Consider the following 13,161-nt stretch of genomic DNA (forward strand, 5'->3'; position numbering starts at 1 on the left):
ACTCTCATCTCGACACTTGGTGATTTCCATCTCTTTTTCTTAAACAGGCAATGCCAGACCTTCCTTTCCGCCTGCAGCCCAGCTCAGATCACTGCAAAAGGCTGAATAGACTCTTCTGTCAGCTGCGCTGGGGTGAATCTGTATCATTAAATGGTGTTTTCCTGTTACAGTTAATGCACATTCACAAACACCATTTCAAAGCAACACACCTTTCTTTAGAGTGTCTTTCTCACTCAGCATTGTCCCTGTTTAGCTGGAAAGTCCCTGTTCAGCTGGAGAGCTGATGTCTCCCAAATGAAACAGCTCAAGAGGATTTACTCTCGTTTGTAATTTGGTCTAATAACGAGCGTATCAGCTTCTCTGCTGCCCTACAATCTACCCCCTGAGCAGACAGTGATCTCCCGTGAGCGTGATGTTTTCCAAGGGACGCATTGGGCAACTTAGTCTCAATATTAGTTCTTGCCGCTGACAGAGAAAGTGAGTGTTGAGGATCGTTAGGATTTCACTCACTCCAGTACCCCGTGCACAAACAGGTCCAGTTGTATAATTAAATAGGCCATCCAAGTACCGGAAAGGTTGTATCCAGAGACACAGCTTCCTAAGGGCTAAGAACAATGCTGATAAAGATCAAGTGGCTAATTGTAAGCAACAGCCTCCAAATTGCCTCCGGATGAATAAACCACAGTGGGTGATCCAAGCATATTTTCACATGGATACGGTCTCATTCACAGAGGCAGAGAGCTGGAAAACATCAGGGGTGAGCTCCAATTGGCTGGAAGGGAATGAAAAGATTTGGATTTCAGTAGGGATTACATCATAGTTTTGTGTAATTATTCCTAGCTGGTGGAACCACTGCAAAAGCGAAGAGGCCCGGAGAGTGGGACTGGAAATCTGCGCTCTCTGGTACTTGGGGTTGGCTGATCAGCTGCTCTCGTTACGATTTCCTTTGGCATTTCCAGGATTAATGTGAGGGCTGGCAAAATGCAACGAGAGGAGATTGGAACTTCCAGAACTCCTTCCTGGGGGCTAAATTAACCCTAAAAATCCTTGTGGAGCGTTGTCTGTCGCAGCATTTCTGCATGAGCTGTGGCTGGAGCTGCGTGAACGTGTCCGGAGGCATCACAAGAGGCATGAAGGAGAACTTCCTCCCTTTTGAAACACACGTGAGTGAGGGCAGAGGTAGTTTATCCAAAATCCTCCCTTGCTAGCAACCTGAATGGAAGCTACTGCAATGCAGCGGCACACTTTTGGGTAATAACCATTGTTACCCCTCCGGAACTTTGGTACTGAACGACCTAAGTGACACTTAGGCACCTATTGAGGCACCTCTTAGCTACTGAAATCACCGTGACATGGGCATCTCTGTGGAGCTGGCTGTTGTGTCTTAGCCGTGCTGGCTAAAGTGCCTGAGGTACGGTAGAGGTTGGAGGTAGCTCTGAGACCCTCGCCTAAAGCCTCACGCACTCCTTGCCAAGTCTGTGGTGACAGGCATGACCACGCAGAGGAGTGCTGCTCTGAGAGTCTTGCTTTAAAAAGAATACATTTCAACCCAAACCTTAGCACTCTTGGCTCCCCTTGTTCACCCCCTTTTAACTTCCAGTTGTAAAAGTTGCAACCACACTCTTTTTTTACCTAAACCACAGAGCCTGCCAGCTCCAAAAAGGAAAAGTTCTGAGGGGCAACATCACCAGCCTCCTCAGACATGGACTGTGTAAACACACACCACCCCCGGAAGGCATTTCCCCCATGAATCCTATGTTGCTATAAGCAGGCTTATGATGTGCCCATGATCCCGCAGCATGCTGAGAACCTCAAAGACAGTCAGGAGCCAAACAAGAACACTGGGACTCCTAAAGCATAACTGTGGAGTCAGGGCTCCTGCCTCATGGTTTGTGTGACCTGGCCCATGACAGTCTGACAGCCCCGTGCAGAGGAGAGGCAGAGCCATGCTGGTCGGGGTGGCAGGATGACCCGGTGCCTCATGATGCTGGTGGCCTATTTCATCAGATCCATCACCAAAACTCATTGAAAGCTCACTGCTTGTGAGAAGGCATGAAACAAGCAGTTCTGAGCACTTTGAGCCACGGCCTCCAGAAATCCCTCACCTCATTCCCTTCTTGAGGACACAACCATTCCAAAACCATTTTGACAGCCAACATCCTTATGCTTTAGGCTAAAGTTAGTCTCCGTGGGCTTAAGTGTTAGGCATGCACTGTCTCTGGGCTGCTATGCCAAGCCGCAGAGGGATGATGTCTCAGGAGAACCATCTGAGTCCTCCCCCATGCCACTTCTTTCTGCCAGGGAACCCTGGGAGAACCTGGGGCGTCCTCACCTTGTGGGTGCACGCCGGGGAGAGAAGGGACAACTGTAGGGATAAATGGTGTCAGAGATTTACAGAGCTCATGGGCCAAGATTAGGAAATAAGCTCTGAGTGAAGCCCATAAATTCCGTAGCTCTGAATTCACAAAGGCTAGCTGCTCGCAGGGCTTTACAAAGGGCATCTTGGGAACTGCTGAGCTGTTGGCGGCTGGTTCTCTCCCCAACTCCTGTGCTTCGCGTTCAGGCGCACCAAACTATCTGCTCCCATATGGCTCCATCTCCTCGGTACAAAACGCTGCTGCTGAGAATAGCGTGTGCATTACGTAATGGTGTAATTATTTAATGCTTGACTTCTGCACAAAGCTGGGTCAAGTTAAATGTAAATGTACTAAGAATATCGGGAGGTGACAGAGCTGTTCCTAGCTCTGCCACTCACACACAGTTTCCTTTCAGGTAAATCACTCGATATCTCTGTGCTGCAGCTGCTCCAGCAGGAAAATGCAGACAGGCACTGATTTTATAAAAACCTTTGGAAATACAGACATTATAAGCTTTAAGAACAGTTATAGGATGATGCTCAGGTGGTCACATCATCAGACTTGCCCTTGAAACAAAAGTTAAACCAAGAAAAAGAATTGCATCAAATCAGAGACTTGGAGGGCAAAAGTCAAACCCAATGGGGTTTACCACTATTGACCTGAGCAGCCTTGGCCATGGGCAAGACTGCAAATATCAGAGAGCTACATGAAGTGCATGTAAGTAGAGCTGGCTGGCAGTTTGCTGTTGGAATGGTTTCATAGTGGTAAATTTTCAAAGAAATGGATATTTTCTGCTGAATTTATTTTTTTGTTATTTTTCTTAATCAGAGAGAGAGAAAAAAAAAATTATCTCTTCCACATACTGCGTGTTATGCTCCCTCCAGCAACAGCATCTTGGAGCTGGGATTTCTGAGTCTTCCAGGTTCTCTGGCTCCAGCCACTGCCGTGGAGCCAGGAACCCCAAAGCTCAGGATCTCAGTTTCTGCTGCTGAGGTTCCCTGCACAGCATTTTGCTGGCTCAGGGCTGCTGTGGCTTCTAGCAGCATGCTGGGTCATGACAGCATTCACTGAAGAAAAGAATGGCATTTAGGCTTCCTCCTGACAAAACGTCCTCTTTCTGAGGATAGTTATTTAAATTTCTTCACTTCCAGGCTCTCTCAGGCTTTCTCTGACCGTCATTAGGCTGGTTTGGCTACGTGGTGGCACCCGCGTCCCCAGAGCAAATCCACAGCTCACGCTTTCGCCGCAGAAAACATATTCACTAGGATCCACAACAGCAGAAGCCTCTCTGCTCCCCTCCTTGTTTCCAAGTGCAGTTTCCGAGGCCATTTTCTAGTGCCTGGCCTCCACTGAGCGTGCCAGCACACGTTACGCGAAAGCAATATTACAAGTACGTAGAAGAATGTTCCCCGGAGCTGCTACTCGATAGTCCAAATGTGCTATAAACATTAGCACGGGGCAGCCTGGAAGCCAAACTCTGGCTTGGGAATATGCAACATGATCCATTTCTTTCGCAGTAGCAGTATTAAAAAATCCTGTAAGTGAATTAAGACAAAACTCCAAAGCTCTCGCCCCTAATATTTCAGGGGCCGAGGGACAAAAAGAGAATGTAAACCTTTTATTAGTACCAGCAATGAGAAATGAGGTTTATTTCAGGCGTGCAATACATTATTGAAAGGTTGTGCAGAATTTAGAGATAACGTATGATATGTGTGAGGGGGGTATATATTATTTAAGAAGGAAATGGGTGAGAGGAAAGCAGCAGGAAAAGATGGTGTCCGCTTAATGAAGGGACCTTGGGACAAAAGCAAATGATAATTCCGTCAGGCAGGATTTGAAGGACATTGAAGAGAGAACAGTGTAGCTCGAGAGAGCATCTAATTTATCTCTCTGGTGATAAAATGGGCATGAAAACTCTCTCTAAATGGCAGATCATTCTGTCTCTTCCATATAATTTAAAAGGGAGCGGAATTTGCACTGTTATTATTAATAATGGAACACTTCAGTTAAAAATGCAGGAACTTTCTGCTCCTCTAGTCTAGTTTTTCTCAGATTGCGGAAAGTTGTCTGTGAAATGTGGAGCCATTTTAATGTTTCATATGGGACAGAAATATTGTTTTCTTTCTTCCAAGACACCGAAGTAAGAGGCGAGAAGGGTAATAAGTTTTGTTGGGAGTCTGTGACTTTGTTACACAGGCGCTCGAGGCAGCTCTGGATTTTAGGCTCTAACAACTGGGCTGTCCCAATGGAGCATCTCTGCCAATTCCCTAACACCAGTTTCACCTTTCCCTGGAATCTCTCCAGTTTTCCTATTGTTTTCTAGATATCAATTCCCCAGAACATTTATAATGTGATGACCCCATGGCATAAAGAAAGGGATCGTCCTGACCTTCATGGAGTCTCTGGGTTGCTCAGACTTTTTTTTTTTTTTTTTTTGAGAGACCTTGAATGAATATCTTTCATATCTGACTGTGCATTACCATCTCCGAGAAGCATTTTACAGCCACCTAGTCCATTTCCTGGGTTCCTGGAGGCTTTGGTCTTCTGTTAGTGGAAGATAGGTGCAGAGACTGAGCACTGCAACCTGAAATCCTGGTGCTTTTATTTCCTTTTTGGCAGGGTAGGCTCCACCCTTACAGTTTGGGGTGAGCGTTGCTGGCTCCATGGTACGTTTCATAGATCACTCTGTCAGAAGCTCTCTACCTTGTCTTTTTTTCTTCCTCTGCTTTTGAAAAGCAAGGTGTGAATCTTGTGAAAAGCTGGGCAGGGACTGCTCTTCCAAGGCTGTTGTGCTGATGCTAGGGAGATGTTGATAAGGCTTTTAAGTCGGATGAGATGGGTGCCAGTTCCTTCTTTAACCCCGGCTGAATCCATGAGAAAGTTCTCCCGTGGGTTGCCAAGACAGATTGTTCTACTCCTTCCTCTCTCACTTCGCTACGGACAAGTAATGCTACAGCCAGGCGCAGCACAAACAACACCTGGCCAAGGAAGGAAGGCAGACTCACAGGGCAGCATGGGTCACTTCTTTCACGTGGAGCAGAGCTGTCGAACTAGTGACCTAGGAATGGCTCGAGCCCAGCAAGCCACCACCTGCTTCCCAAACAGCCGACAGACCCATCTCTGCTGCTGTGGTGAGGCTGTGGGGTGGTGAAGGCTGTGAGAGGGATCCAACCTGCGTGATGGTGAAAGCTGGACCATGTAGAGACGGAGGAGAACTGATACTCAGAAATGCTCAGTAGATGACAGGGTCAGGCCATCCTACCTGTGGCAAGGGAATCTGAAATCGTATCATCTTAAAGAACTTAGAAACGGAAGAGCTTTGGGTCAGTTCAGGTGGCTGGATTTTACAGCTAGTGTGTGTATGCGGAGGGGAAGGGCAGAGCAGGTATGACTGACGTGTACAAAATGTCCTTCTTTCGTTTTGACTTCTGAGAAACGTCAGTTGGAGAATTGGGTATAGTCTTACACCAGGCAAGAATGTTGAAAGGCTTCAATAAAATATCTCGAACAAAGGAGGCTGCCCTAAAACTCACCAGAATATACTGCACACTCTGAAAGATGTAAGAACCAGTCAAATTCACACTCTTGATTGGAAGCTGTCTACAAAAAGATGAGAATTGGCTGGAGCATGCAGGGGCTGGGAATCCCTTCACAATAACTGTTCAAAACTCCACTGGCTGAAGTGCTCGCAAGTAAAGTGAAAAGGTACAGAAGAGCTGCCTGAAACAGGTTAGGTGAAAGGGATAAAAGGCAAGTGGAGCTGAAGAGGGAAGAAAGCTGAGAGCTCAAACCAAAGCAGTAGAGACAGGTACTAGAGTGACTGTACGTGACTTTCAGGGGAGATAACTCTAGCTGGAAACAGTTCAGCTCAGCTGTGGTACTGAGATGCAGGGAACATCCCAAAATTCAAAAACACATTTAATTTGCAGAGAGAAAGAGCGGGCCTACAAAATGATCCAGAAAGAAAAGATAGAATGAGTGGCTGTGCCTCCAAAGGCAACATTTAAAGAACAGGACAGACCGTGAGGGAAGACACCGTGTTAGAAGAGAACAGACGACCAGTAGATAAAGGCATGGGTAACAAAAGGGACAGCCTATTAATAACACCTAGCTGTTTTGCCATCAGAGAAGCCCAATGGTTACTCTTGTGACACAAGTGGGTATGAGCTAATGCTTCTAACATCCCTGTGAGGAAAGCGGTGCTCTCTTTTGTTAGGTACAGCAGATGAAGCGACTTACCCATGGCCACAGTTTTATAGCTGTGATTAGATCTCATGACCTTCTGCCACCATATCCTCTACTCTAGGCCATAGTTCCAGTCCTAAATGAATCTGTGTATGAGACACCGAATTAAATCATAAATAGAACCAGAGATGTTCCAGCTGGGTCATACCGGCACAGAGAATCTAAAGAAAATCTGGGAAGCAGAGCACATCAAAAGGACTAGAAATGAAATCTCTTACTCACTTAGGAGACCGAACAAGAACAAAGACTTAGAGTTTGTGGGGAAAAAAAATAAGTGCAGCTTGGTGACATTTTTTCCAGGATGGTCCTGGTTTTGAGTGTGACTTTACATCGAAAGAGAGAAATAGAAATGTAGTGAAATGAATAGCTGTTCAGAGAGAGAGATGGAGGAAGCGACTGGGAATGCAAAGACCATGACTGGGAAGACGAGTGTTCTGAGAATTTAAACCACCTAGAAAATCTATGCTGCCCACTGAGTCTGGGCCCTTTGCTGATGCTTAAATGTCAGACAGTTCTTTCCAAGACTTGTGCTTACTGCTTTAGGACTGCTACTCAAGGAGCTCTTCCTTTTGTGGCAAACTGGATGGCCCACAGTCCATATAATAGATGCATTCATGTGTGTTCTGCACAAGGTTTACTGGGCTGAGGCCTTGGAAAATTTTTTTCCTCTGGAAGTGTAGGGATAAAAATTTGGCCATAGGCTAGCGAGCAAGTAGCTAGGAAAAGTCAAGTTCTAAAGGCATAAAGTAGGGCTTATCTCAATCTCTTTAGCATTTTCTGTCTGTCTTTAGCGGAGTACCACAGCTCCCAGGTACCAAACCCAGATGCTTATCGAAATCTTGCACTGAATCCCTTCCCATGTAGTTTCCCACAGCAAACGGCCAGGCAAAGCCAGAGACACGCAGAGAGGTGGGTAACCATGAGAGCACTAAACCCGCTGTTTCCTTCATTGTTGTCCTTTATTCATACGGAAATACACACACAGGATTTCTACACACAACAGATTGGTCTTAAAAAGTGGCTTGAAGCAGGTGAATGGGGCAGGGATGTTCTCTGTCTCTCCTAATGGAGAAAGCAGAGCACCCAATGAAATTACTGGTGAGAAACCAAACTAAAGGTGGCAGTGTGTTTTTCATACAACGCTCGGTCTGTAGAACTCATTGCCACGGCATGTTGTGGACATCAAGGATGTAGTTGAGTTTAGAAAGTACTCAGATAATTTAACACTAAAAAAACCCCACCAGGGTATGTTATACTGAAGATGCCATTGTAGTTCGGGTAGTCCTTGACCTCCCCATTGCTGAATGCTGCCAGTATTCGATACGCTCGCTCTGTTTTTATATTCCTTCCATCTAGTCTGCTGTTTGCCACCACTGAAGACAGGTTGCTGTGCTGGATGGGCCTTTGTTCTGATTTAGCATGGCTGGTTTGTTTTGATGTTCTCAGAGAAATCTTGCTTACAATGCTTGATTGAATATTTACGACTTGCAGTAGTTAAATAGACCATGTCTGAACGTGTTTTGCTGACAGAGCAAACCCTGAGGAAAGGGTAAATATCACAGTTTGGCAAATACCAAGGTTCCTTTTTAATGTCATTATGATAATGTTTGAGCTATATAAATGATGATACTTTAATGTTTCACTGAGGTTAGCGGAAAAACTATATAGAAATGGAAAGAAGAATTTGAAGGAAGTTCAATAGAAGGGTTTTAAAGATCTAAATATTTTCCTGACCAAGCATGGTAGTTCATTCAAAGCTCCTGTTAAAGGGGAAAGTGCTTCAAGTACTAATATTTTGAGCAAACGAGCCCTAATGATATGTACACACACATGGTCACTTCACACTCTGAGCAATCCCGTTGACCGAGTAGCTCTAGATATGTTTTGAAAAGCGGCGTGTAAGTAAGCATGTGTAGAGCTGACACTAAACGGTTTTATGAAAATCATTGTAATTTTTACTCCTCTGCCCATTTTAATTGGTTTTTCAATGTTCTAAATAAAGAATCATCCTAACACGTCCTGTTTTTGTAATAAAGTGGATTTTTTTGAAATATCTGAACTGTCAGTGGTGATGTGTAGGACTCCAGGTGCTCCCGCTCATGGTATTGTGGAAGGAGATGACTTTAAATACGGGGCCCAGGTTTACTTCAAGTGCAACGCAGGTTACAGCTTAAAAGGCAGCCGTGTTGCCTACTGTCAGCTTGATGGGATTTGGTCTGCACATCATCCAGAATGTGGTAAGGTCACTTTAAGTTTTGATTCTTATCAAATGTTTCAGCCAATGTGTTCACATGAAACTAGAATATCCGAATCTCATTGAACTTTGGTAGATCCCTGGCTTAACATGATGTTCTTTTGTCTTCCTGTCTTTGAGAAGCAGTAGGGATTCTTACCGTGCTCTGCTGGAGCCCAAGCCTGCAAGGCTTGCTTATGTAAATGTCCGACTGAAACACTGAATGACTGAAAAATAAGTTCCTCAAAGACTTTAGGCATAGATCCTTCTCACACACAGACTGAAAATATCTGGACCAAAACCAAGTAGGGGACACTGTGCAGAATGAATAGCTACTTCCATCACGAAGTACCTCTGACACCGTCTCTGCAGAAGTCTGGTGTGCTCTGTGGAGGTGATGAGGGGCTTGCTGCATGGAGAGTAGACTCTTATTTCAACAGAATTCCCATCCCAGAGGAAAACTGACAAAGGAGAAACTTCCATTCATGCTGGCTGCGCAAGCTGGCACGCCTGCCACGCACACTGAGTCTGCTGTGACATTCCGAGCCCCTTCTTCTCTCCCAAAGAGACTGTTAATTTTGCTTTAGTTGTTTTGTATTGCACAATTAAATCTCCATATTCCAGAGTAATTTGTATAAATTGAAAAAGCACTTCAAGTGGCAAACAATGTAAATTGGAGGGGGGAGTGTTGTGAAACGGCTGATTATCTGAAAGAGCAAGCACTAGGCATTCTTCTATTTGAGGCACAGGATGAAATAAGAGGCAGCCTGACTTACTGGCCGAGCTTGGGCACCTCTGGAAACAGGCACTCTGCTCCTCAGATGGTGCCTGTAGGCTAGATACCAGTGCAGAAAGCAACTCGCAGCTGAAGCATTGTGCTGCGGGTGGTTCCCTGCAGTCTTTAGCTGCCGTCAAGTCGTCAGGCACTTGGGGTTCGCAACTGAGAGCCTGTGGGCTGTGGAGAATTAAAACGGAGCCAGATTATAAGAGGTGTTTGAGTTCTTCGTTATATGTTCGTGCTTTTGTGAAGCGAAGCTCAGCAGTCAGCCGGGACTGAAGCGACGATGTGACGAGGTCATTCCTGGTCAATTGACACGTCTCGGTCCTGTCAGTCCTCCATAAGCACAGCAGCACCAACACTCGCTGTCTAAAGTAGATGTTCACTGGTTATCACGCAAGGAGACATCAGGCAGAGGAATTAAGCAGAATTGCCTGTTACTGTCAGCCTGACAAGAAAACAGAGGTGAAATCCAAAGGGAAAAAAATAAAAAGTGCCTTTTCAGCTGCTAAATAGAAAGAGCAGAGGAGTGAAAAATACAGGGAGAAGCATTTATCAGCGTCACACGAGGAGTACTGTCACCCAGATTTAGGCCAACAAATTAAGTTTATAGAGAGAAAAAACACAACGACAAATAAAAAGAAGGGGAAAATTTCGGGAAGGAGGAAGTAAAAGAGGTTTTACAGGCAGAACCCAGCATGACTAAGCTTTCCAAATGAAACTTTTAGTATCAGTAAATACGTAGGTATATATGTTCTCTTTCAACCCCCTATTTCCCTGGGTTATTGAGATCCTTTCTTAGTGCTCAAAAACCAGAATGCAACCAAACATTAGCAATAATATTAAGTAGTCTAGTTTTATTATCCAAGTCCAGCAAAGTGTTGACAATACAGAGAAGAGATAAGAACACCCAGGGCCTGTTTCCTGCCAGTAGTTTAAGTGGATCTTCTACGCTCTCGAAGCAGCCCTGCTACTGTCAATGGGACATTAACATCATGTAAAGTCAAGGTTCTTTTTCAGGGTTGTCAGCTCTGTTTTAAGGTCTTTTTAATGATTTGAGGATGTTATGCTTTCAGTGAAGCCCAAAATGTGTATTATAAACAGATGTCTGTTTATTATAATTTCTTTAATATTTGATCTTTTGGAAGACAGAGATCCCAGGTGGGTCTTGAAAAGGCATCTTTAATAACGTGTAGATTGTGCAGTAACATCTGAATGAAATGCCGAGCAATCTGATGGGTGACTATATGCCATGAACCTGATGAAATGGTTACGATTTTTTTCCCCTATCATTAGTTCTAGATGAAAAAAACTGCTCAGATCCTGGTGGCCCACTCAATGGCTACAGAAGAGTAGTAGAAGACACTGGGCTCTTGAATGGACGCTATGCAAAAATTGGCACAGTCATTGCTTTCTTTTGTAACAACTCGTATGTTCTTAGTGGGAATGAACAGAGGACCTGCCAAGATGACGGAGAATGGTCAGGGAAGCAGCCAATCTGCATAAAAGGTAGTTTACGATCTTTTTCACCGCGGGTTACAAAAGCTGGTTTTACTGGGGTTTGTTTTGTATTGTTTACACTTGCCAAACAATTGTTTCTGCTAAGAATAAACCCTCTGACTGACACCTGATACTGAGGTTGGTAGTTTGCCAGCCCTACTGGCTGCTAAACTCAGCCAGAGAAGGCGCCAGCAATTCCAGAAGATGTTTCCCTCTTTAAATGTGGACAAAGATGTTCCCTTGTTACCCTCATCCTAGGATCAAACTTACGTAAGATCAGAGAATATCAGGAGGGACTTGAAATAGAAGGGAATAATTGTCTTATCAGAGTTGCTGTCATAGGGCCCAGCTCTCCACTCACAATCCTTTGAAGTCACTGGGACCAGTCACGAGTGGAAAAGGCCAAGCCTGTAGATTGCAGCCTTGAAGGTTTGGCTCAGAAAACCGCTTGAGGACATGCTGAAACCGGCTGCATTCATCAAAACACCAAAACACATCTTTAAATACTTTGCTAGAAAAGGGAATGATGGTGCTGTATGACCTGGAGCTACTCTCAGCGTGTCAGAAGCCCCGAATGGATGAATGAATTTGGGCTGGGGAATGGCCAAACCCATTGTCCCAAAGCAATTGTTTGACACATATCTTAATGGATTTCTTTTTAAACTGAAGTAATGATAATACAAGAAAACTCCTCTGTCCCCTGGGGAATCCACTTTGTTCTGTCATTTTAGATGGAAATATTCTCTCCCTGAAGCATGTAATCAGCTGTGGAAAGCATCTTTATTGATGGTAATAATTTGTGGAAAGATCTTTATTGATGTTAACTTTGATAGTGACATGAAGGTTAACATATACCATCATCACAAAGAGCGAGATATTGTTAAATCCCACAGAAAACGAGTGCTCCGGTGTACAGATAAAACCCGTCCCGCACAATCCTTGTCTTCCCCTGTGCACGGCAGGAAGGAGATCCTGGTAGAACTGATAAACCACAGTATTTCATCCTGCTCTTAAAGTAAATTCACTGAATATCCACAATTAGAAATCCTGGATCTCTCCTTCTGTTATTTTGTGCAGGTTCAGGTAGCTCTGAGGCTCTTTGAACAGTCTCCAGCTCCTCCCAACGGGTGCACCAGCCAACAGACTCTGAAGTCTGTAACATTCCGCAGCCTTCCGCTGTACGCCCAGTCACCAGGATCAGCTCTGTGTGGCCACGCTGATGCAAATTAAGCACTCGTTGTATAATTCCTTTATTGCAAATGTTTGCTCAGATTCCAGACCATCAGCTGCAGGGGTGTAAATCTGGCATTCACACACTGGTGGACAGATCTTCCTCTGTGGCTGGAAGTGCCACTTCAGAAGACACTCAGTTACTTCCACCATTCTAAATGGGGTAGAACTGGTGATCTGTGGGGAAGTATTTTTCCAAGGCTTTAAATTTTAGGGCCTATCTTTATTTTAATGCATGTAACTTACTACCTCTTTTCTTAAACTTGTAGCTAGTGAGAGGACAGAGTGGAAATGTGTATGAACCGTGACGCTTGAGCTGTGAATGTGGAAAGTTCTGTCCAACACTGCTGTATTTTTTCTAGCCTGCAGAGAGCCAAAGATCTCTGACCTGGTGAGACAGAAAGTGCTTCCAATGCAGGTTCAGTCAAGGTGAGAATGCAAAATCTCAACTACCGTATAAAGACAAAATGTGATTGCTTTTCCCCTCCTCTCCTTCCTGCCCGGCGTGTCTAATCTGCCCGAGCAGCCGTTCCTACAGCTCCACTGACAGCTGAGCACCGAGGGCTGCTGGGAGGGGAGCTCTGGTTAACCACAGGTCTGTGAGCTGCGGGGTGCAGCCCAGAAGAAACGCACGGTTAGAGATGGACAAAGCACTGGGCGATGCCGGAATTAGGCTTGCAAGCTTGTGATGGGCTGTGAGAACAGTTCCTTGGGGCTAATGATGTGTCTTAAAACAGGATCATGCGCCGTCTTAGTGAAGAAATGAGTGGGGAGAGCCCAAGGAGAGATGGGGTCATAGCAACGTCACCTCCTCCCAT

General features: G+C 45.0%; 1 protein-coding gene across 1 annotated transcript in view; it reads left to right on the forward strand.

The window, feature by feature from the left end:
- The window catches only part of LOC104496084 (inactive serine protease PAMR1-like), a gene marked incomplete at its 5' end in the record, with an annotated part of 27,629 nt that extends 14,853 nt beyond the window's left edge, over positions 1 to 12,776 (forward strand). Inside the window, 3 exons of the mRNA XM_010139157.1 lie at positions 8,669 to 8,839; positions 10,910 to 11,122; positions 12,706 to 12,776. Coding sequence (XP_010137459.1) covers positions 8,669 to 8,839; positions 10,910 to 11,122; positions 12,706 to 12,776 — 455 coding nt within the window. The remainder of the gene's footprint in view (positions 1 to 8,668; positions 8,840 to 10,909; positions 11,123 to 12,705) is intronic.
- Between the last annotated feature and the right edge of the window lie 385 nt (positions 12,777 to 13,161).

This window comes from Buceros rhinoceros, unplaced genomic scaffold (genome assembly GCF_000710305.1).
Source record: "Buceros rhinoceros silvestris isolate BGI_N320 unplaced genomic scaffold, ASM71030v1 scaffold41156, whole genome shotgun sequence".
NCBI classification, from domain to species: Eukaryota; Metazoa; Chordata; class Aves; order Bucerotiformes; family Bucerotidae; genus Buceros; species Buceros rhinoceros.